The 23,760-nt window shown below is 43.7% G+C and overlaps 1 protein-coding gene across 2 annotated transcripts in view; it reads left to right on the forward strand.

Annotated features, from left to right (window-relative positions):
• XDH (xanthine dehydrogenase) overlaps positions 1-23,760 on the forward strand; it is a 177,235-nt gene that overhangs the window by 22,986 nt on the left and 130,489 nt on the right. For both annotated transcript variants that reach the window (XM_030196110.1, XM_030196111.1), the window contains 5 exons: positions 2,288-2,349; positions 4,347-4,418; positions 9,543-9,629; positions 10,688-10,829; positions 19,538-19,630. In XM_030196110.1, coding sequence (XP_030051970.1) covers positions 2,288-2,349; positions 4,347-4,418; positions 9,543-9,629; positions 10,688-10,829; positions 19,538-19,630 — 456 coding nt within the window. The remainder of the gene's footprint in view (positions 1-2,287; positions 2,350-4,346; positions 4,419-9,542; positions 9,630-10,687; positions 10,830-19,537; positions 19,631-23,760) is intronic.

The raw sequence follows: 23,760 nt of genomic DNA on the forward strand, positions 1-23,760 counted from the left end.
TAAGTTTTGTGTTAAACTGTACCTGCTCTGCATTGCCTTGGGTGACTCTCTTCATAAAGGCAGTTAATAAATCCCATTAAATAACAGTGAGGGTTAGAGGAAGACCTATAAAGAAAACGATAAGCTAGTTTATAGATTGTAGTTGAGTGATTACTGTAAGAAGATAAGGGGGGGGGGGGGGGGGGGGGGAGAACAGCTCCATTTGGAAACCAGCCTAAGACTTCCCCCTTATCAACTTGTAAGTGTTGATAAGGGGAATCTTACAATAGCACACAATTTATCAGATTTTTTTTAAATGATAAGATTAAAGCTATTACACATAAATTTTCTCAGATGGTGCTGAATGTATATGTGTCTTCTGATGAAGAGTTCCTGTTGTTTTCTTGTCTTTCTGAGAATGCTCTGCAGTGTTTAATACAAAAACAAACCCTCTGGCCAATATAGCTGGTAAAAAGAATGTGATACTGTTAAAGTGATTGAATAATTTGCTTCTAAGTTGTGTTTTTCTAGATAGGTTGAAAAAAGCTTTAGATCATCCAGTCCTCGTAAAGTATGATCTAGCTCAGTGGTTTTCAACCCAATCCTCAGGAACCACAATGAATATGGAAGAGGTGCACTTCCTCCATTGCATGCAAATATGTCTCATGCATATTTATTGTAGATATCCTAAAAACCCAACTGGCCAGGTGATTCCCGAGGACTGGGTTAAAAACCACTGATCTAGATGTTAATGACGCCTGTTCCTATATGCCAATCTCTAATCTACCGTTTTTGGGTATAGTAATGGAGAAATTTATTGTTCTTCAAGAACAAGTGTGGATGGATGAACAAGATATATCTTGGATCCTAGTCAGATTGGTTTCTGGTCAAGTTAAGGCACCAAACTTTCACTGCTGGCATTGACAAATATGATTTGAAGGAGTTTGAATCAGGGTATGGACTCTGTTGATTTTGCTGGACTTGACTGCGGCCTTTGATACCATGAGCCACAATATTTTGTTGTCATACTTAAAACCTTCAGTATCAGAGAGTGGGACATAGCTCTTGTGGGGTTTGGTTCTTTTTCTCTCACATAGGTCCTAGCTACTTCTGTTTGTGTTGAAAAGCTCAGAGGTTAAAAGTTTACAGTGTAGGGTACCTCCTCATTTGTTAAATTTTTATATTCACCTTTTGGGAGGACTAATAAGACAGTGGGATTCTCTATATTTGTTTTATGCAAATGATAGACAAATTTTCATTGAGGTTGGCCTAAATCATGAGGCAGTCTTGAGTTGGGGAGCTGAGTGTTTAGAGATGCTCATGATTTGGATGAGTGCTAATAAATTGATGTCAAACAGTAGCAAGACAGAGTCTGTCTGTCTATCTTAACCAAATTAATATAAGCCTGCTGGCTTCAGCTTGGCAGTTTGCTGGGACAAGAAGTCTCATCCTTTCAGAACTGAGAGTCCTAAGAGTCCTTTTGGATGCTGAGCTGAACTTGTAGCCTCAGACTGATAACATCGTTAGATTGGCTTTTCTTCCAGAGTCAGTTTTAGGGACTTAAAACCAGAGCAATTGTCCTGGGCCTCCATGCTACAGGGGGCCTCCAAGCCTGCCCAAAGCTGAAGTAAGGCAATCTGCTGGTGGGCTTTGTGGCCTTCTTCTTAATGTATGCCCTGGGTCCCAGCATGTGTAAAACGAGCTTTGGGTCCCCCCCCCCCCCCCCACTTAAGACTGTTGTGTAATTTGAGGCCCTGTCTTGTAACAATGATCTATGCTTGGTGGTTAGCCATCTTGAATTGTAACATTCTATATATGGGGTTGGATAAGAAGCAGCTAGCTAAACCACAGTATTTGCAAAATACAATACAGTGAATAGAATTCTTTTGGGTCTTAAGCTCTCAGATCATGCCTCTCTGGCTTTGGATTTTTTTTTGGAATGACTTCCTGTATAACCCTGAAATATGATTTAAAATGTAAATTACTGAAGACCTACTTCTTTGTTGCAACCTATTCCACTAGTTCCCCTGCTGATTAATATTCCCTCACGTTCCCCTCCCTGCTTAGTTTTCCGCTGTTAGTCAGTGCCCCCTTGTTTTTATCTTTTTCGCTTATCTGTATCGTCATAATTTGTAATTCCTCCTATTTTTCTGTAAGCCACATTGTGCCTGCATGTGTGGGAAAATGTGGGATATAAATGAACCATAAATAAAAAAAAAAAGGAATGACTTCCTGTTTGCTTTCAAGTGAAAGATAAAGCTTTGTTCCTTATTTTGAAGACTTTTTGGGTTTTGCATTTACAACACAGGTAACCTGTGTCGCTGTACGGGATACAGACCCATTCTAGAGGGCTACAGGACATTTGCTAAAGTAAGTAGCCTTTTGCCATATGGTACCATTTGGAAAGGATAAGCTGTATGTAGGAAGGATAAACAGGTTCCACTAAGAAAACATTTCACTTTCAATTTGTTAAGCAGAAACTGCTTGTGGACAGATAATAATTTTTATCTGAGTAGAGCACTCCAGTTAAGATAATACTCTTAAATATAAACTGGAAGAGCAATCAAAGTTCTGAGGTGAGAGATTACTGCTAAACTCAGGGTGAGTCACAGGGAGCCACATTGCCAGCCTGCGTGCTATGTGATTTCAGTTCATTTAAACATATAGGAGTCAGCGCTGTACAGCCTAAGTTGTGGAACTGCTATTAGATTTTTTTTTAGTTAAATTTGATTGTCTACATCCTTTACAGTTCAGATTTCGACTATATCATTCCACAGAGCCAGTTTTATTGGCCATCGTCTCTGAGATAAAAACATTCCCTCCAATATTCAGCGCTATTTAACTGGCTATCTGCAAATATTCAGCGGGAGATAGCCGGTTATCTCCTGCTGAATATTCCCAGTCAGTGTGTAGCAGTTAACCGGTTACATCGCGCGATATAATGGGCTATCCACTAATATTCAGCACATCGTCAGCTAAGGGGTCCTTTTACTAAGGTGCACTGAAAAATGCCCTGCTTTAGTGTAGGCATGGGATTTGGGCATGCGCAGATCCATTTTTCAGTGTGCCTGCAAAAAATGCCTTTTTAAAATTTTTGCCAAAAATGGACGTGTGGCAAAATAAAAATTGGCTTGCGTCCATTTTGGGTCTGAGACCGTACCACCATCCATTGATTTAGTGGTACACGGTCCCTTGTGTTAACCATGCGGTAATCGCTTATGCTCATCAAGTTGGAATTACCGCCCGATTTTCGCTATTTTCTGGTGCACGTATAAAATGAAATTACCGCACGGGCCACGCAGTAGCTGGGTGGTAACTCTGAATTGGCGCATGTTGGGTGCGTGGAGATGCCTATGCGGCTTAGTAAAAGGGTCCCTAAGTTTGGCAGCCAAATTGGGCTACCGAAATAGCAGGCCTATCTTTGGCTGGTTTAAACTTAACAGCCAGCGCTGAATATTGGCTTGGCTGGTTAAGTTTAAACTGGCCAAAAATAAACTGGATATTCAATGCCAATCACTGGAAACGGCCTGGCATTGAATATCCGGTCTCACCGCCAACTGTAGGAGTTAGCTGGGCTGCCTCCTGTGGTCTGAATATCGCCCCCATTGTTTGCACATGGCAAAACTGCCATTCTTTTGCAGTTTGATCTTACTGCAGCTTTTGACATGGTAGATTATGATATTTTGCTGTATAAAATGTGTTCACTAGGGGTCACAGGTAAGGTTTTGGCTTGGATAAAAGAATTCTTTACTCTTAGATATTATAGAGTCAAAATGGTAGACCAAATTTTGGCTAGCTGGATTCCATCGTGTGGAGTGCCTCAGGGCTCTCCACTGTCCCCGGTATTATTTAATGACATCTTTTTGTTATAATTTTTTTTCTCATGGTGTTACATTTTTTTGTATGCTGATGATACGTTTTTGTTGATACCAATTCAGAATATATCACAACTGCCTTTATCACTGATTTTGTCCTGTATAAAAAGATTGGAAATATTAAGTACAGCACATGGGTTCAAACTTCATAGAGACAAAGCTAAGTTACTCTAGTTAGATCAAGTGGGGTAAAATATTTCAAAAGAATTTTCTCTCCCTGATGAGATTACATTAAAAGTTGACAACATTTCTAAGATGCTTACCCCACAATATTCAGCCGGCAATGGTTAGCGTTTTTTTAAAATGCTGATCATTGCTGGCTAAATTATCCCCCGATATTCAGTGCCAGGCCTTGTCCAGGCACCGGCATTGAACATCGGGGAATAATTTTGGGTGGCCTGGCCTTCTGGACCATTCTTTGGAGGAAAGGGTGGGAGAAGCAATGAAAAAGAGTAGAAGCGTTAATTTATAGGCTTTTTATTTCCTTGCTAGGATGGAGGAGGATGTTGTGGCCAAAAAGCTAAGGACCAAAGCTGCTGCATGAATAGCACCAAGGAACAGTCGGTGAGTGACAGAGAGCACCCTCTTCTTCCAGTTGCCAGTGCTGGTGCAGTGATAGAGAGAAGCAGAACATTGGGTGAGGGACTCCATAAGGGTCCTACCTTGTGAAGCCTGCCAGGAATATCATAGCATCCCAGAGGAGGAGTATACCCTGAGATTGCTCTTGCACTTTTACTTTAAATCTGGCTATAATATTGATCATTTTAGTGGTATCACCATCAAACAGTATGACTCCCTCCTTATGGATAGTACTGGATAATGAAGGCAGGTTTCGTTTGATTATAGTAACATGACACCACAGTGCCCAGATTATGGTAAGATGACATCATAGTGCCCAGTTGACTTACTGACCAATCCTTCTGTGGAAATTGGAATTTGCAGAAATGAAACAGGCTGACTGGCCAACATTGGGGTCCTTTTACTAAGGTGCGCTGGAAAATGGCCTGCGGTAGCGTAAACATGTGTTTTGGGTGCGCGCAGAATTATTTTTTAGCACACCTACAAAAAAATGCCTTTTTTTGCCAGAAACGGACATGCGTCAAAATGAAAATTGCCGTATGTCCATTTTGGGTCTGAGACCTTACTGCAAGCCATTGACTAGTGGTAAGATCTCATGCGGTAACTGGGTGGTAATGGTCGATGCGCGTAGCTGCCGTGCCAGAAAATAAAAAATATTTTTCAGACGCGCGTAGTGGACACGTGCCAAAATTGAAATTACTGTATGGGCCACATGGTAGCTGGGCGGTAACTCCAATTTGGTGCATGTGGCAGCTTAGTAAAAGGGCCCCATTGTTCTGTAACCCTATTAAGATGACACCAACTATTACAAAAAAAAAAAAAGTCATCTTTCCTGCCTTACAGGGACTGTCTAGCCTTTCCCCTAGGATTTGTAGTGAAACTATGTTGTCTAGTAGAGTGGTTTTCAACCCACTTCTCAGGGACCACCTGGCCAGCCAGATGTATTAGCATGCAGGTCCTCCATTGCATGCAAATGTTTCTCATGCATATTTATTTATTTTATTTATTGCATTTGTATCCCACATTATCCCACCTCTTTGCAGGCTCAATGTGGCTTACAATTCATCATGGATACTGGAAGTAGAAGAGAATATACATTTGGTTTTACAGAGGGTTTTGGGTTATATTCCTTATGGATATACTAAAAACCCAACTGGCCAGGTGATCCCTGATGACTGGGTTGAAAACCACTGGCCTAGTACATCAGGGAAAAGGTGTGTCCAGGAAATGCAATTGGTCTAGTTGAGGTGCACAGAATATCAGATTTTCTATCTCCTGGCTGTATTGCTTTCTGTATGACTTGGCAAGACCGTGCTTTATGACTTTACATGTATCAATGCTACCCATGCAGAATGCAAATGTATGTAGCCAGTTCCCTGCTGTGCTGGGGCTGAGGGTGACTGCAGGGGCAGGTACACATATTATTTTTATTATCCGTGGCTATAAAATCAAAGTCTCCTTCGAAAATGCACCTCTAAGCACATAGAACAGATATAAAGAATTTATAATCTCTGTATGGTCTCTGAACAGGAACATAAAACCCTCACTGTAAAAATAACTGAAGGAGGCTGATAAGGGTTAAAATAAAAATATCTCCCCAGGCACACAAAAATATATAAACGAAGAGCTATGACAACCCTTTTACTAAACTGTGGTAAAATCTGGGCTTAACATGGTTTAAAATGGGACTTTCCTGCACTCTAAGCCCAGATTTGTAGGGCTTTATCTTTTCTATATTTTCTACTGCAGGGCGCTTACCTGGCAGTAATTGGCTGTTGGCGTGCCCTGGACACTTACCGCCCGGTTAGTGCATGAGACCTTACCGCTAAGTCAACGGGTGGTGTTAAGGTCTTGGGCCTAAATTGGACGTGCGCTGGTTTTCATTTTGCCACATGTCCATTTTCCAGCATAATAAAAAAAAATCCCTTTTTTTCCAGGCGCCCTGAGGAAATGGACCAGCAGGCGTTCAAAACACGCACCTACACCAGCACCAGCACAGGCCACTTTTGGGTGCGCCTTAGTAAAAAGGCCCCTTAGTGTGTGCTAATCATAATATGCTATCTGGAATGCCCACTCTCCACCCAAGACATGCCCCCTCTGAAAAATAATTTTCAAAAATCAATGCATGGGTTAGTGCATGCCAAGAGGCAAAATAAACATAAACATAATAAATACAGATTTATAAACATAAAAAAACATAGATTTATAAACATAAAATACCACAAAATGCTTTAATGAATTTCTGTGGTAGCTTGTTGGCACTCAATAACCATGCATTAAGGGCTTTGTGAGACCCCGAGCGAGGGTTGGAGACTGGGCTGGTAAAATAACACAGCTGGACAAAAGGGGGAAACTAAAAGAAGTATTTATTCAAAGGAAACCTCGGGCCTGTTCCTTTCATAGGACCTGAGATAGAGGGTAGGAATAACTTCTACAGTTCAGTACATTCAGTTTTAGCAGGCTTCTGGCGGTAGGCCAAACACAGTCTGCGACTGCCGGGGTTGCCACACCCCAAACACAGCCGATAAGTTCTCAGTTCTCCACCGAGGATCAGGTCTGGCTCTAGCCAGAAATCAAAGCAAAACATAATGTTCAATCTGACAAATCAAATGGCTTACCTCAGCCAGGTTGCGATTATGGAACAGTAGCTTCCATGTCATATGCTGAGGATTCCAATCTTCCCTCCCTGGGCCCTCCTTAACCTCAGCCTGGCCCTGTGTTTTACACTCCCAGGTATGGGCTCCAGTGCCTCTCCTGGCTCACTTCCTCCTGGGGCGGGACCAGTGCTCTTAAGGTGGCCCAGGCTATTGGAGGGACTGTTCTTAAGGTGGCCCAGGCTATCGGAGGGACTTTTCCTAAAGGTCCCATTAGCCCCTCCTAAATAGGAGGCACTATGTGCATATGCATTAATTGCAACCAGAGTACTTTGTGCTAATGGACATATTAATGCACAAACTGCATAAGACATGCTGAGCACAGCTCTCTCTCCCCCAAATAGGTGCCATGTTAAATTTGCACTTATAGCATGTTAATTTTTTGTGTTAAGACATGGTAACTGTTAAATTTATCACACTTTACTAAAACGACCCCAAAGTCCATAAAAACAAAGTAAAGTGATGGCAAAAATGACTGTGTTCAAATTATTTACAGTTCTTGATCTGTTCTGTGATGTGCCTTCTCCTCTACTCTCCTGCTATCCTTTCACCAGTGGACAGGTTTTGAACCCTCTGTTCCCTTGGTAACTGCTTTTTCTCTTTAGCCCCCAGTCTCCTCTTTCTCCAACAACTATTTATTTATTTGTGACATTTATACTCCACATTTTCCTGTACAATTTGAGTTCAATGTGGCTAACAAGCTAAAAAGAAGTCATTAAAAAATACAAAACAAAATATATAAAACCACACATATCAATAAAGAAGAATCATAAAACATAGAGAATTCAATAATAGGGAAAATATAAGAGGGAGATTAGGCACCAGGATCAATTGTCAGAAATGTTTTGAAAAAGAAAAATTTCAAAAACTTACAAAAAAAAAATAATCATGTTGGGATCTTATATTTTTCGGCAAGGAATTCCACCATTTAGTACCTTGGTATAAAAAAGTAGCTGAATATATAGATTTATAAACTACTTTCGTACAGGTAGGAAAATGAGGATGCAGGTAGTCTCTTGCACCAAAAATTGAATTGCAAAAAGGCAACGTAATAAGGAGCAATATATAGTCAAGGGTAATACTATACAAAATCTGAAATATGAGAGCACAGAGGTTGAATACAATCCTGGTCCTAATGGGAAGCCAATGCAAGTATATCAGCAAAGGAGTAGCCCTCTCAAAGTGTTGAATATGCATGACAAGTCTAGCTGTGGTATTTTGGACAGTTTGCAGTTTCCTTAAGATACATTCAGTGGTAATAAGCATAGATAATACCCTCTTCTCTTAATCCCACACTCTGTCACGCCCCAGATTCTTGCAGTGCTTATAAAAAGTCCCGTCTCTTCTCTTTAAGGTTTAGGGCCCCTGCAGGAAATGGCCGTGCGGCAAGTAATGCACTTCCTGCTCGTCCGTTTTGGTGGGGGAAGCCCTTACCACCACCCATTGAGGTGGTGGTAAGGGCTCTCGCATTAACCCGGCGGTAACCGGGTAGAGCCTACACTCCTGTTTCTGTACTTCCTTGCAGTTCTTGAGGATGTACTACTATTGGGCTATCTCCCTCAAAGTGGAGTGGAGGAGTGGTATAGTGGTTAGAGCACCAGTCTTGACATCTAGAGGTGGCCAGTTCAAATCCTACTACTGCTCCTTGTGGTCCTGGGCAAGCCACTTAACCCTCCTTTGCCTTAGGTACAAACTTAGATTGTAATTTCTCCAGGGATAGAGAGGTGTGGTAGCCATGTTAGTCCACTTTTAAAGGTAATCAATAGAAATAAAACAAAGTAAAACATGAAAAAGAAAATAAGATGATACCTTTTTTATTGGACATAACTTAGTACATTTCTTGATTAGCTTTCGAAGGTTGCCCTTCTTCGTCAGATCGGAAATAAGCAAATCTTGGGATAGAGAAATACCCAGTGTGCCTGAATGTAACTCACCTTGAGCTGTTACTGAAAAAGACACAAGTAAAATAAAGATCATTCTTTCATTATAGTAGTTTGGCTGCCTCTGCTTTTTTGGAGCACGGATCCAGAATGTTCCTCCTGCCACTGCATAGGAAGTCACATTGTGGTGTCCTGCTACATAAAAAAAAAGGATAATGTTTTTTCTTATATTTCAATCGCCAGTTTGAGATAGTTGAAACAAAGTTCTGTTTGTACTGCTGAATTAAGTCACTGTTGGCAAAACCAGCTGCTTTTGGACTAATTGGATGAATGGGGCATACTGATCCACAAAAGTGACAAATTTTGGAAAACTGACTAGGAACCTGACTCATGATTTTTCCCCACACAATTTGAAACAGGATAGTGGTGTGGACAGCAGGATGAGTTAATAATAACAACAACAAAGGTAGAAAGAACAAAGTCCATAAAAGCTGTCCTTTTCTACCAAAATTGTGTTGGTAAATACTCCAGAGAGAAAAAAAAAAACACATGAAAATCTCTTGTTTCTCTAACAGCTCCCAGTCTCATCCGTTTTGTTTAATCCAGCTGAATTCCAACCCCTGGACCCAACACAGGAGCCCATCTTTCCTCCAGAGTTATTGGTAGGTGCATTCACCTTAACATTTACACCTCACCCTTTGTTGATGTTTTTCTGTTATTAACTTGCAGAAATGTAGCATAGGCACTACTGTTGGAAGGGCACTGTGATCCCTTGCATGCAGTTATTATCCATGGTGGGAACATATACTCATAGTAAATCACGCTGAACTATCAGTGCAGCAAACATTATGCGCCAAAAGGTGTTCTATAAAGGGCCTAACTTAAGTCTGCTGAACTTCAGTGCAGATCAGGTGTATTCTATAAGAATGTGCATAATTCATAGGAACACCCCTGAAATGCCCCCTAAACATGCTCACAAAAAATATGCATCCTAGGATTTATGTACAGCTCATTATAGAATACAATCTGTGCTTAAATCCCAATTAAGGCCGATTAATGCCAGTGATTGAATTGCAAGCACAAATCGGCAATATGCTCTGATTTGCGCATGCAACTTTAGTTGCCATATATAGAATCCCCCCTATAGTGTCTTGATTCTTATTCTCCCACTCCCCCCACTTTCCTCAAGCTGGCTCAGGAGTGGTTAGAAAATGTCCCAGTACTGATCACCACTCTGCAGCAGCTATAGTAGCATCATGAGCAAGTTCAGAAGTTGCAGTACAGACACAGATATTTCAGAGTGTTGAGCAGCTGTGGGACAAATCATGCTCGCCATGAGCCACAAGAAGATGCAGCTGTGTTGTCCTGCAGGTGATAAAGATAGTTCCAGAGACATTGCAGAGGTTAACAAAAATGGGCCAGAGATGGCCCGCAGCTTCAAAAGCTGGAAGAATGATAAGGGGAAAAGTACTGGGTCAGGATGGGCAAGGGGGAGGAGCTGGGAAGGTGGGGGCAGAGGGAGTCCCTGGAGAGGATTGGAAAGGAGCAGGGATGAAATGCCTTCCTCGCGTGCTGATCAAATCTTTATCAGATGCATCACAACTGAAAACCACAAATATGAACAGTTAGTTCAGGTTAGAAATAAGTAATAAAGAGCAGAGAAATTTCATATAAGTTTTCTGCAAAAGAACCAGTAATGTATATACTCTTCTTTCCCTAGATCTCAAAGAATATACCTCTGAAGCAGCTGTGTTTCAAAGGGGAGCGTGTCACTTGGATTCAGCCCTCGGACCTCAATGAATTATTGGCTCTTAAGGCTCAATACCCAGAAGCGAAACTTGTGGTAGGGAACACTGAAGTTGGTAAGAGATTTAAAACAGGCAACATTTTATTGAAGTAGTTCTATGAACATCTCTGAAGGATTTCATAACTCCTTGACCCTCCCCTGCCAAAGCTTTGCCTTAACAGGGCATTTTGCATCCTATGGCTTAAAAACCTTTTTTCAGCTGCTTGAGGAAAACATCTTGTAATTGTTTATATATATAAATGAGAGTTATGCCATTTAAAAATGCACAAAAGGGTTGGGCTTCAGTGCTCATGGAACACTAGAACACACCTGACTGTGAATTCTCAAAATGGAAATTACCTGGATGCCCCACATTCATCTGAATGGAAATTGATGGCATCAGAATGTTACAAAAGAGAGAAGGGTAGATAGTGTGGTTCCCCAGGGGTCTGAGCTGGAATTGCTGCTTTTTAACATATTTATAAATGATCTTGAGATGGGATAACTAGTGAGGTAATTAAATTTGCTGATGACACAAAGTTATTCAAAATTGTTAAATTGCAAAAGAATTGTGAAAAATTGCTTTATGAGACTGAGAGATCGGGCATCCAAATGGCAGATGACATTTAATATGAGCAAGTGCAAAGTGATGCATGGAGGAAAGAGGAACCAAATCTATAACTATGTGATGCAAGGTTCCACATTAGGAGTCACCGACTGGGAAAAGGATCTCGGTGTCATCATTGATGATATGCTGAAACCTTCTGCTCAGTGTACAGCAGCAGCTAAGAAAGCAAATAGAATGTTAGGAATTATTAGTAACTAGGAAAAAAGGCCCGTTTCTGACACAAATAAAACGGGCACTAGCAAGGTTTTCCTCGGTATGTGTTTTACAGAGTGTGTGTGAGAGTGAGTGTGTGATAGAGAGAGAGTGAATGTGTGAATGTGTGTGACAGAGAGAGAGTGAATGTGTGAGTGTGTGTCACAGAGAGAGTGAGACTGTGTGCAAGAGTGTGTGTGTGTGAGAATGAGAGTGTGTGCCAGGAGCCCCCTCCCACCCAGTTTCAGGGTCCGCCTGGCCCCCCTCCAAGTTCCAGAGTCCACCCAGTTCCAGGGTAGTTGCCCCCCTCTCTCCCTCCCTCCCAGTTCCAGGGTAGTTGCCCCCCTCTTCCCCCCCCTCCAGCCACCCTGCGATGTTTAAGTGAAAAATTAGGGAGCTGTGAGTGTGTTTGTGTGAGAATGAGAGTGTGTGCCAGGGGCCCCCTCCCTCCCTCCCTCCCAGTTTTAGGGTCTGCCCGCCCCCCCTCCAAGTTCCAGGGATGGCCCTCCCTCCCACCCACCCAGTTCCAGGGTCGTTGCCCCCCCTCTCCCCCTCCCTCCCAGTTTCAGGGTCTCCCCCCTCCCTCCCTCCCTCCCTCCCAGTTTCTGGGTCCGCCTGGCCCCCCTCCAAGTTCCAGGGTCCACCCAGTTCCAGGGTCATTGCCCCCCTTCTCTCCCTCCCTCCCAGTTCCAGGGTAGTTGCCCCCCTCTTCCCCCCCCCCTCCAGCCACCCTGCGATGTTTAAGTGAAAAATGAGGGAGCTGTGTAATGTAATAAGACACACCTGCAATGTTGTGAAGCTGACTCCGTGGCTTCATTGAAGTGAAGGGTTCGTAAGGTTCGTCAGTCTGTCACCATCTCTCTGGGCCCCGCCCTCGTGCCTCTGATAGGTCCGCCGCCCTCGACGTCAAAACATGATGACATCGTGGACGTCAAAACGTGATGACGTCGAGGGCAGTGGACCTATCAGAGGCGTGAGGGTGGGGCAGAGAGAGAGATGGTTACAGAGCGATGAACCTTACGATCCTTACGAACCCTTCACTACAGTGAAGCCACGGAGTCAGTGTCAGAATTTTGAAGGTGCCTTTTATTATAGTAGAGAAGGGATGGAGAACAAAACTGCAGATATTACAATGCCTTTGTATAGCTCCATTTTGTGACTGTAACTTGAATATTTTGGTCACCGCATCTAAAAAAAGATATACTGGCTGATATTTAAAACTATTTAACTGGCCAGGAATGGCTCCTGGCCAGTTAAATAGCCTAAAGCCCGCAAAGTGCTAATATTCAGTGCAAGATAGCTGGCTAATATTGGCTGAATATTACTGCTTAGTGGCTAGCCCAGCATGCAACATAACCGATTAGCGCTAATATTCATTGGCTGACCAGCTAAGTTTAGAAGCCAGAAAGACTCATGTAACTAGTAGGTCTATTTTTGGCCGCTATAACTTAGCTGGTCAGCTGATGAATATCAGCTTAACCGGCTATGTTTTAGCAGCCAAAAAACAAAAAAGAAATTCAATGCTGGTCGCCGGATATGGCCCCAGCATTGAACTTCTGGGTCCACCGCTGACCATCCTGCTTATTTTCAAAGGTGATGGCCGGCCATCTTCCGACACAAATTGGGAGCTGGCCAGCCATCTCCTAAACCCGGCCAAATCAATGCAGGTCCCTGGAGCAGTTTTTTGTGGGTGCAGTGCACATCAGGCAGGTGGACCCAGGCCCATACCCCCCTACCTGTTACACTTGTGGTGGTAAATGGGAGTCCTCCAACCCCTCCCCAAAACCCACTGTACCCACATGTAGGTGCCCCCTTCATCCCTTAGGGCTATGGTAGTGGTGTAGAGTTGTGGAGAGTGGGTTTTGGGGGGCTCAGCACCCAAGGTAAGGGAGCTATGCACCTGGGAGCAATTTTTGAAGTCCACTGCAGTGCCCTCTAGGGTGCCAGGTTGGTGTCCTGGCATGTCAGAGGGACCAGTGGACTACAAATGATGGCTCCTCCCATGATCAAAGGGCTTGCATTTGGCCGGGTTTGAGATCGCCGGCGTTAGTTTCCATTATCGCCGGAAACCAGTGCCGGCCATCTCTAAAGCCGGCCCAAATGCTGAGATTTGGCTGGCTCCGACCGTATTATCGAAACGAAAGATAGCCTGGCTATCTTATTTTGATAATACGGTTGGGACGCCGCTTTATGGGGCCAGCCATATAGATGGCCGGCGCCGTTCGATTATGTCCCTCCATGGGAGTTAGCTGGGCTCCATCCCGTGGTCTCAATATTGGCTCCGTGTGTTTGCTTTGGCTCTCACCTGGGCAGATTACCCACCTGGCTCTTTTCTCCCGTCCCTGGGAGATGTCAAAGGAAATAAATTCATGTGGAGCAGTCACGGAGTCCACAACCTGGTGGAGTGACCTAATGGTTAGCGCAGCAGATTGCAAACCTGGGGAACCAGGTTCAATTTCCACTGCTGCCTAACAGCCAGCAGTAGGTTGAGATCCTAGGGAACTGGGTTTAATTCACTCTGCAGCTCCATGGGCAAGTCACTTAGTCCTCCATTGCCCCAGGTACTATGTACTACTTAGATTGTGAGCCCATTAGGGACAGTGCAAGTACCTGTACAATTGTATGTAAATCGCCTCGACTCATGCTCAGAAGAAGCAGTATATCAAATCAATAAATCTCGTTACCTTTGCCTTTTTATTGAGAGGTTCTCTGGCCATAAGGCAACAAGTCAGCAACAGGGGTAAATCCAGCTTCAGTCAGCAGACTTATGTAACTCAGGACAAAGTTCAATAACAGTCAATGATTTAATCATAAAGTCTAGCCATTATCGGAAATGAACCAGTAACAAGAAATTAATACAACTTTTGCATATATACTGATTTCTGCTTACACATGAGTATGTAGGCTAAGATGTAAAATCAACTCTTAGTTCCTTGTTCTCACTTGCATATTACATACTTGTTTTAGACAATTTCCAAAATCTGCACAGGATGATAGCTATATGGTGAAACTCACAAACCTGCTTTGCTCATCTGAAATGCTTGCCCTAATTATTCCTCTATTCTTGCATCTAACCCCCCATCTCTTCTCCACCAATGTGGTCCATCATCTCTCCTCTTTCTTCCTTAATGTGGTGCAGAGTGGAGATCATCTCCCCTTGCTGTTCCCTCCATCTCATATGGTTTATGGTTTCCTCTTGTCAGGGCTGGTGCTAGACATGATGGGATCCACGGCAGACATTAGGGAGGGGACTTTCAGCTCGAAGGTGTGATGCACTCCCCTGAAACTCATAAGTGAAACCATCACAGAGGCTGGTGCAGCTGGAACAGTGTCAGAAGGCATTTTGGCTCCAATTTTGTTTAGCAGGACAGCTAATATTGTGGACTCTAACTTAACTGGTTGTCTGTGGAGGCTTCTAAAAATGGAAGAGCCTTGAATATCACTGTCGTCTCTCTGATGAGAGCAAGGAGCCTGGGAGTTCAGGTTTAGTTTGGAGGGAGGTTATAGCAGCCATAGGTAAGAGGGAGAGATCTTTATTTGATTGACTTAACAATTTTACTGAGAAATTCGATGTTTTGCAAACCCAAGTAACAGACAGCAAAGAGGGATTGGGCAGCCTAGATACTTGTTTGGGTACACTTGAACAGTAGATTGGTGAACTTCAATCTTGTAAGTTGGTTTTGATTAAGACAATTGTTCATAATGTTGGAAGCCTTGGAAAATCAAATGAGGCATTTGGATTTAAGATTCATGGGTTTTCCTAAATCTCCATTGATGTCTCCAGTTGATATGGTGATGCAATATCTTTGGGAAGCATTATAAATTCCCTAGAAAGCTATCCAGCTCATTTTCGAAAGTGATCGCTGGTCATTTTCCAACATAAATCGGGAGATGACCGGCAATCTCGGAAAAGCGGCCAAATCGGTATAATCGAAAGCCGCTTTTTTGGCAACATCGCCGCTTTCCCATCGTGTCGCTGGCCAAAGTTCAAAGGGGCGTGTCGGCAGTGAAGCGAAGGCGGGACATGGACGGACATGGGCGTGGCTACCAGATGGCTGGCTTTCAGCGATAATGGAAAAAAAACCCGACAATAAGCAGTACATCGCCGGGTTTACTTGGTCCTTTTATTTTCACGACCAAGCCTCAAAAAGGTGCCCCAAATGACCAGATGACCACTGGAGGGAGTGGGGGATGACCTCCCCATACTCCCCTAGTGGTCACCAACCCCTCCCATACTAACAAAATAAAACTAAAAACCTTTTTTTGCCAGCCTGTATGCTAGCCTCAAATGCCGTACCCACCTTCATGACAGCAGAATGTGTTGTTTCCTCCGAAAGCCTTTCCCAGGTTGCGATGTGGCTCTCGGGTGAGTGTGACACCTTTTCTGTTAGGTGCCCTGCAGAGTCACATCAGCAATGCATTGTGGTGGGTGTAGGGTACTGGGCTCTACTCCCATGGTGCTTTTCCCCCCTGCTAACTGGTTCAGAGTGTGCCCTGTTTTGTTTCCCATAGTCCATGAGGTAGTGGCCATTTTTGTAAGCCAGTTTTAGATCCCTTTCATGTGTCACCCATGTTAGAGAACTTAGTTATTACCTTGAATGTTGCTGAAAGAGAGCATTGTACACCATTCTGCCAGCTCTGACCTACTGCTAATCTCAGTACCAGGGAGACTCTTTGCCAGTGGGGCACAACCTCTGATCTGCAGTTAACTGTGAGTAAACGTGCTTATTCAAATAAAGGACTTTTTCAAAGAGATTAGTCTTCAGGTGTCAACTGGTGTGCCAAGGTTATACAGCAGCAAAAAGTCCTAGAGGCCTGCGAGTATGCAGGTCCCTGGAGCACTTTTAGTGGGTACCGCAGTGCACTTAAGGCAGGCGGACCCAGGCCCATCCCCCCTTACCTGTAACATTTGTGCTGGTAATGGAAGCCCTCCAAAAGCCACTGTACCCACATGTAGTTGCCCCCTTCACCCCTAAGAGCTTTGGTAGTGTTGTACATTTGTGGGTAGTGGGTTTTAGGGGGGGTTGGGGGGCTCAGCACCCAAAGTAAGGGAGCTATGCATGTGGGAGGTTTTTCTGAAGTCCACCGCACTGACCCCTAGGGTGCCCAGCTGGTGTCCTGGCAAGTCAGGAGGACCAGTGCGCTACAAATGCTGGCTCCTTCCATGACCAAATGCCTTGGATTTCGCCGGATTGGAGATGGCCGACATTTGTTTCCATTATCGCTGAAAAACAAACCCGGCCATCTCAAACCCGGCGAACTCCAAGGCATTTGGCTGGGCTAAACCGTATTATCGAAAAAAAAGATGGCCGGCCATCTTTTTCGATAATATGGTTCCGGCCAGCTGTAGCGCCGTCGCCAACATAGATCGCCGGCGATCTATTTGTCCGGCAACGTTCGATTATGCCCCTCCATGTCTCCTATATCTAGGGCTTATTATAAAAAACTTTAAAATCAGCCTGTGAAGGTGTCAGCAGACAGGTTGGAGTTGACTAATTTTATGGAAGATTCTTAACAAGCAGCATTTTCTTGTGCAACTTTGATAGCTACTTTCATCCTTGACCCTGATGCCAGTTGAGTTTTGAGACTTTGTTACAGCTACCACGATTCTTTGTTTATGGGTCAATGTATATTTGTATTTCCCTCCAGGCCTACTTAGGCGGGATGCAGAGCTTTTTTGACCTTGCGTCTGCAGACATTAGCCACAGGGGCTAGTTTTTTCCTGCAATTTCCTTGCAATGTTGTATTAAGTTGGGAAGTATTAATTATAAGGGTAATTTTATAATGGGTGCCTAAATTTAGGTGTCATTTTAATGCAGTAATTTATAGAATAGTCACACCTATCATGTAAATGATGTCACTGACATTTATGCACATAGGATCTAGGCGCTATTCTAAAAACAGAGCACCTAAGTCGCACAGCACACAACTGGAAGAGGGTGTTAACATGGGAGGAGTATGGGTGTATCATGGGTGTGTCATCTATCAATATGTGCAAGTTATAGAGTGCTATTAGTTGCGTGCATTGCAAGGTGCACCCACTTACACCTGCCATTTTGACGTGGTATAAGTGATTGCACCTACCATTAAGCATGCCAAACTGTTTTTACACTACTGTTCACTAATGGCTTAGGTGCACCCTGAAGACATGATCGGTGCTAAGCATGCCCCTTTGAGGTGCCTAACATTGGGCACCACTTTATAAAATTGACACCTATGTGTTCTTTGACCCTAAGGGGTCCTTTTACTAAGGTGCACTAACAGATTTAGTGCATGTTAATGATTAGCATGCGCTAAATGATTAAGAGGCTCATAGGAATATATGGCTAGATTTTATATAGCTGTCCTAAAAAAAAAATCGGCACTGAAATGTAAAAGGCCTAAGCGTATTCTATAAAGTGCACCTAAGTTTAGGCGTACCTTATAGAATAAGCCTAAATTTCCCCGTGGTTTACAGAATACACCGAGTGCTCGTTGACACGACTAAATCTATTTGTGGTTATTTATGCCACGTTTTACTTGGTGTAAATGCCCCCACCTAAATTAGGCACAGAGCGGGTGTATTCTTTAACAACATGCATAGATTTTAGAAACGCCCATGACCCACCCATTCCATGCCCCATTTTCAAGTATGGGGCGGTTTTACTAAGCCGCGTAAATGTCTATGCGCATCTAACGCGCACCAAAATGGAGTTACTGTTTAGCTACCGCATGGCTCTTGCGGTAATTTCATTTATGGTGCGCATCCAATACGCATGGCTGAAAAATTATTTTCGGACGCATGCCATGTGGCATTTGATGCATGTAGGTTACTGTGTGAGACTTTACAGCTAGGTCAATGGCTGGCGGTAAGGTCACAGACCCAAAATGGACGTGCGGCAATTTTGATTTTGCCACATGTCCATTTTCGGCAAAAATGTAAAAAAAGCCTTTTTTACAGGCGCGCGGAAGAATGGATCTGCGCATGCCCAAAACCTGCGCCTACACTACTGCAAGCCATTTTCAGCACACCTTAGTAAAAGGACCCCTATGTGACTTAGAATTTAGGTGCATCATGTTATAGAATACTCTTTACAGTTTAGCATGTAAATTCTAATTATTGCCAATTAATGTCAATAATTGCTTGTTAATTGGCAATTGTCTGCGCTGATTGGCTTGTTAACTAATTAAGTTGCATGTGAAAGTCCAGAATATGACTGGATTTGCATGCACAACTTTAGTTGCTCTATATAGAATCTGAAGGATAATGGACATCTTATCATTTAGTGCACGCTAATCATTAGCGTGTGATAAATCCATTAGCACACCTTAGAAAAAAGGACCTCTAAGAGACTGAAGAGTTTTACCACTCCTTCTGGCTTTGTGGTTATTGTTGCTCTATGCTAATTGAATGTGCATTATTTGGTATAAACTCCTGATTTGTTACTTTTGTTTCTCTCTACCTTTTTGTTTTATTTCTTAATTCCCTTTGAGGTATCCAGCTCTTGGGGGTTTTTCCTAATAAGTCCTCCTTGGGAAGGGCGGTATATCAAATATGAAATAAACTAAACTAAATAATGTTGTGATAATTGTCCTTATTATTGGATTGTGTGTCTCATTTATTCTTTAGCAATATTATCTTTTCTGTATTCAAGATTTTTGTTAAACAATTTTTTTTGTAAAAATTTATAAATTAAAAAAAAAAAATCCACCCAATTAAGCCCAACTACCATGTCCTTTGCATTGCTATTTAAAGAGTAACCATTGCCTTTTAGAGCTATATCTGCTGCTCCAGGAAGGTTCCCCTAATGCTTTCTCCTTGTAGATTTAATGGAATCATTCCACTACTGTTTTTTTATTTTTTTTGCTGTAAATGTAATTGTTATGACAATTCATAAGCATAATTTTTGAAGTCTGCATTTGTTGTGTTTCATTGTTGCTGTTAGTGCACACTCCATGTTATTCCTGTTCTGTTGGCTTTTAAGGCATTGAAATGAAACAGAAAAACATGCTTTATCCAGTGATTATTGCACCAGCCAAGATTCCTGAACTGACCTCTGTTCGGCTTACTGAGGAGGGTAAGTAGGTGATCCTTACTCTACCTTAATGTAACCTGCTTTGTAATCCTACTGAAAAGGCATGAGCTAAATTCCCTTCCCCCACAAAATCCCTCACCTTCCCATCCTAACCCACTACACCTTGCTTGAAAGAACATCACTGACCCTCTACAAATTATTTAATTGCCTGGATAGATTAGAAAGTTTAGAACTTCTTTGTGTGAATGAAGGTGATACTAAAGAATAAATTGATAATAACTCAGTATTATCTTATAGAGAGGGGTTGGAAAGGAAAGGGTAATGGGAAACTGGCCAAGGTCAAAGTAACCAGTTCTTGGCCATTATAAATAGATGGTTCATGCTCACCTTAAATCTTAGAGTATAATTCACCATTTTGGTATCACGGATAGTTCTATTATCTTTCTCTTTGTGCAGTTCTATAAACATTTTACAAACAGGAATCCTGCCAAAGAAGTATGTTCATGCATATAATTTATTTTAGATCTGCAATAAATTTACTCATCCATATAAGTTCAAGTATGCATTTGTTATTTCACATCATATCATAAGCTATGAGTTAATTTTGTGGGGCAGACTGAATGGACTGGCAGGTCTTTATCTGCCATCATCTACTATGTTATTATGTAATTTTTGCATTTCTTCAATAACTTTGGGCTGGATATTCAAAGTGAGTTAAGTGAGCAGGAGAGGTTCCTGCCCACTTACACGGCTCCTGGCTACCCAACTTCCGATATTCAGCAGCACATAACCAGGCAGTGCCACTGAATATTGGCTCTGACTGGAGATCCAAAAAAAATGGTTAGGTCAGGGGCAGTACTGGGGGGCAGCATTAGGGAGGTGCCAACAGTTATGCTGGTGCTGGTAATATTGAGTGCCGGCACCCGCATAGCTAAGTGGATGAATTTAGGACAGCTCTAAAGCTGAATTTTGGCTGGGACCCTCATAACAAAAAAAAAAAGATTGTGCAAAGGCCTGCCAATCTCCCGCCCCCCCCGGGGTCTGGTACTGATCCCTCCCTTTCATCCTGATACTCCTTCCCCTCTGAAGCAAGTCTAAGCCTTCTCCCCTCTCTCCGACCACACATATCCCCAACCCCACCTCCCACCCCTCCAACAACCCCTGGTGATCCTGCAGGAGGTGGTGGGAGTAGGAGTGAAGCTCACTTGCTCCTGCCTGTAGTGACATCCTTTCTAAAATGGCTGTTGTGACCTCTAGCAGTAGCCTCATGATACTTTGGTACCCCTGGAGGCATGCTGTAATTCGTCCTGTTCTGAAGAAACCCATGCTTGATCGCTCTGTTGCCACAAATTATCAGCCAATTTCTAACCTCTGCTATGTTTCTAAACTTTGACTTGTATCTGAACAACTACTGCAACACATAGAGGCTCTTCATGTGCTCCACCCTCGCCTGTCGGGGTTCTGCTCTAGACAAAGTACATAAGACTATGGTTACTGCCTTCCTTAGTGAGTTGCACTCTGCTCTGGATGAGGGTAAAATTGCCCTAATAATACCTCTTGACTTGACCACATCCTTTGATCTTGTTGATCATACACAATTCCTTTTTTGGCTGTGGTCAACTGGCATATCAGGCAATGTTTACCATGGGTTTCTTTCCTTTCTTCATGGTAAGTCATTTTCAGTTTACTCTCCTTCATCTACCCACCTGTTCTTACTTACTGTCTTGTGGTGTCCCCCAAGGATCAGTATTAGTTCCATTACCCTCTAACATTTTTCTTAGTGCACTTGCCACCCAAATACCGGATTATGGTATCAGTGCCTACTATTATGCTGATAATGTACTGTACATCTCTTATACTGACTCCCTCTATTTAAGTATTACACAGATTAGGTTTTAATTTGTTTTTAAAAGATACTTTGAGACTGAAAGATAATGAGAATGGCTATGTGGAGAGTGATGAAGATAAAACAAACGTGCTAAACAATTATTTCTCTTCCGTGTTCATGGAGGAAAATCCTGGAGAAGGACCGCGGTTGGCTGCCGAGGGAATGTCTGGGAATGGAGTGAATACTGCGTCGTTTATGGAAGAAAGAGTTTATAAACAGCTTGAGAATCTGAAGGTGGACAAAGCTATGGGGCTGGATGGGATACATCCCAGGATACTGAGGGAGCTCAGGGAGGTCCTGGCGGGACTTATTAAAGATTTATTTAATAGATCTTTAGAGATGGGAGAGGTTCCGTGGGATTGGAGATGAGCGGATATGGTCCCTCTTCACCAGTGCTTTTTTGTGCTGGTATGCGCTGGTACGGTGTACTGGCACCTTTTTGTTTTAGGTCCGGCAGCTCCCCGACGTTTCTGCCCCCTTTAAGTATTTACCAAAATCGCAGCGGTGAACTGGCGGGCGGCGCTAGTAAAAGCAGCAAGCAGGCAGGTTCGACTCCGTCCTTTGCTTCCCTGCCCTCTCTGCATCCCGCCTTCCTCTGATGTCATTTCCTTTCCGCGAGGGCGGGCGGGATGCTGAGAGGGCAGGGAAGCGAAGGACGGAGTTGAGCCTGCCTGCTTGCTGCTTTTACTAGTGCCGCCCGCCAGTTCACCGCTGCGACTTTGGTAGAGAGTGGAAGTAGGACATGGGAGAGGGGAGGGCAGGGGAGAGAGGGGAATCGCTGGACATGGGAGAGGGAAGGGCAGGGGAGAGAGCAGAATCGCTGGACATAGGAGAGAGAAGGGCAGGGGAGCGAGGAGAATCACTGGACATGGGAGAGGGGAGGGCAAGGGAGAGAGCAGAATCGCTGGACATAGGAGAGGGAATGGCAGGGGAGAGAGGAGAATCGCTGGGCTTGGGAGAGGGGAGGGCAGGGGAGAGAGGAAAATCACTGGATATGGGAGAGGGGAGAGCAGGGGAGAGAGGAGAATCACTGGACATGGGAGAGGGGAGGGCAGGGGAGAGAGGAAAATCGCTGGACATGGGAGAGGGGAGGGAAAGGGAGAGAGGAGAATCTCTGGACATCAATGGGAGGGGAGGGCAGGGACGAGAGGAGAATCGCTGGACATGGATGGGAGGGGAGTGCAGGAAACAGAGAATTGCTGGACATGGATGGGAGGGCAGGGAAGAGAGGAGAATCGCTGGACATGGTGGGGAGGGCAGGGAAAAGAGAATTGCTGGACATGGATGGGAGGGGAGGAGAGGGCAGGGGAGAGAGGACAATCGCTGGACAGATGGGAGGGGAATGCAGGGAAGAGAGAATTGCTGGACATGGATGGGAGGGGAGGGGAAAGAGGAGAATCGCTGGTCATGGATGGCAGGGGAGGACAGGGGGCAGAGAAGAATTACTGGACATGGATGGCAGGGGAGGACAGGGGGCAGAGAAGAATCGCTGGACATGGATGGCAGGGGAGGACAGGGGGCAGAGAAGAATCACTGGACATGGATGAGAGGGGAGGACAGGGAAGATAGGAGAATCGTTGGACATGGATGAAGGGGAGGGAAGAGAGGAAGGAGATGCACATGGATGGGAGGGCAGGGAAGAGGAGAAATGCTGGAAATGGATGGAGAGGAGAGCAGGAGATAGAGGAGAATTGCTGGACATGGATGGATGGAGGGGTTGGCAGAGAGAGAGGAGAAATGCTGGACTTGGATGGAGGAGAGGGGAGAGAGAATTATTGCTTTATATGGATACAGGGGAGAGAAGAGAGGAGAAATGCTGGACATGGATGGAGGGGAGGAAAGAAAAAAGAAGAAGATGCACATGGATGGAGATGAGGGAAAGGGAAGAGAGGAGAAAAACTGCACATGGATGTAGAAAATAGGCAAAAGCTGGATCCACGTTATACCTCCTCCAGTCAATTCCATGGAGGAGGACCCAGCTTTTACTTATGGATGTATGGCAAGAAATGAAGAAGAAAGAAGGAAAGCAAAGAAATAAATGGAAAGGAAGCTCTGGAAATTGAGTTAAGGGAACAGAGAGAGCAGCAGGATCAGAGACTGGGACCAATATGGATAGAAAAACAAAGTCTCCAGACAACAAAGGTAGAAAAAAATCATTTTATTTTCATTTTAGTGTTTGAAATATGTCTGATTTGACAATTTACATCTGCTGTCTTATTTTGCACTGGGTATACTGGAGCAGTAACAGCTTACAGAAATTATTTATAATGAAAAAAAATCACAT

The sequence above is a fragment of the Microcaecilia unicolor genome, chromosome 3 (genome assembly GCF_901765095.1).
Source record: "Microcaecilia unicolor chromosome 3, aMicUni1.1, whole genome shotgun sequence".
Lineage (NCBI taxonomy): Eukaryota > Metazoa > Chordata > Amphibia > Gymnophiona > Siphonopidae > Microcaecilia > Microcaecilia unicolor.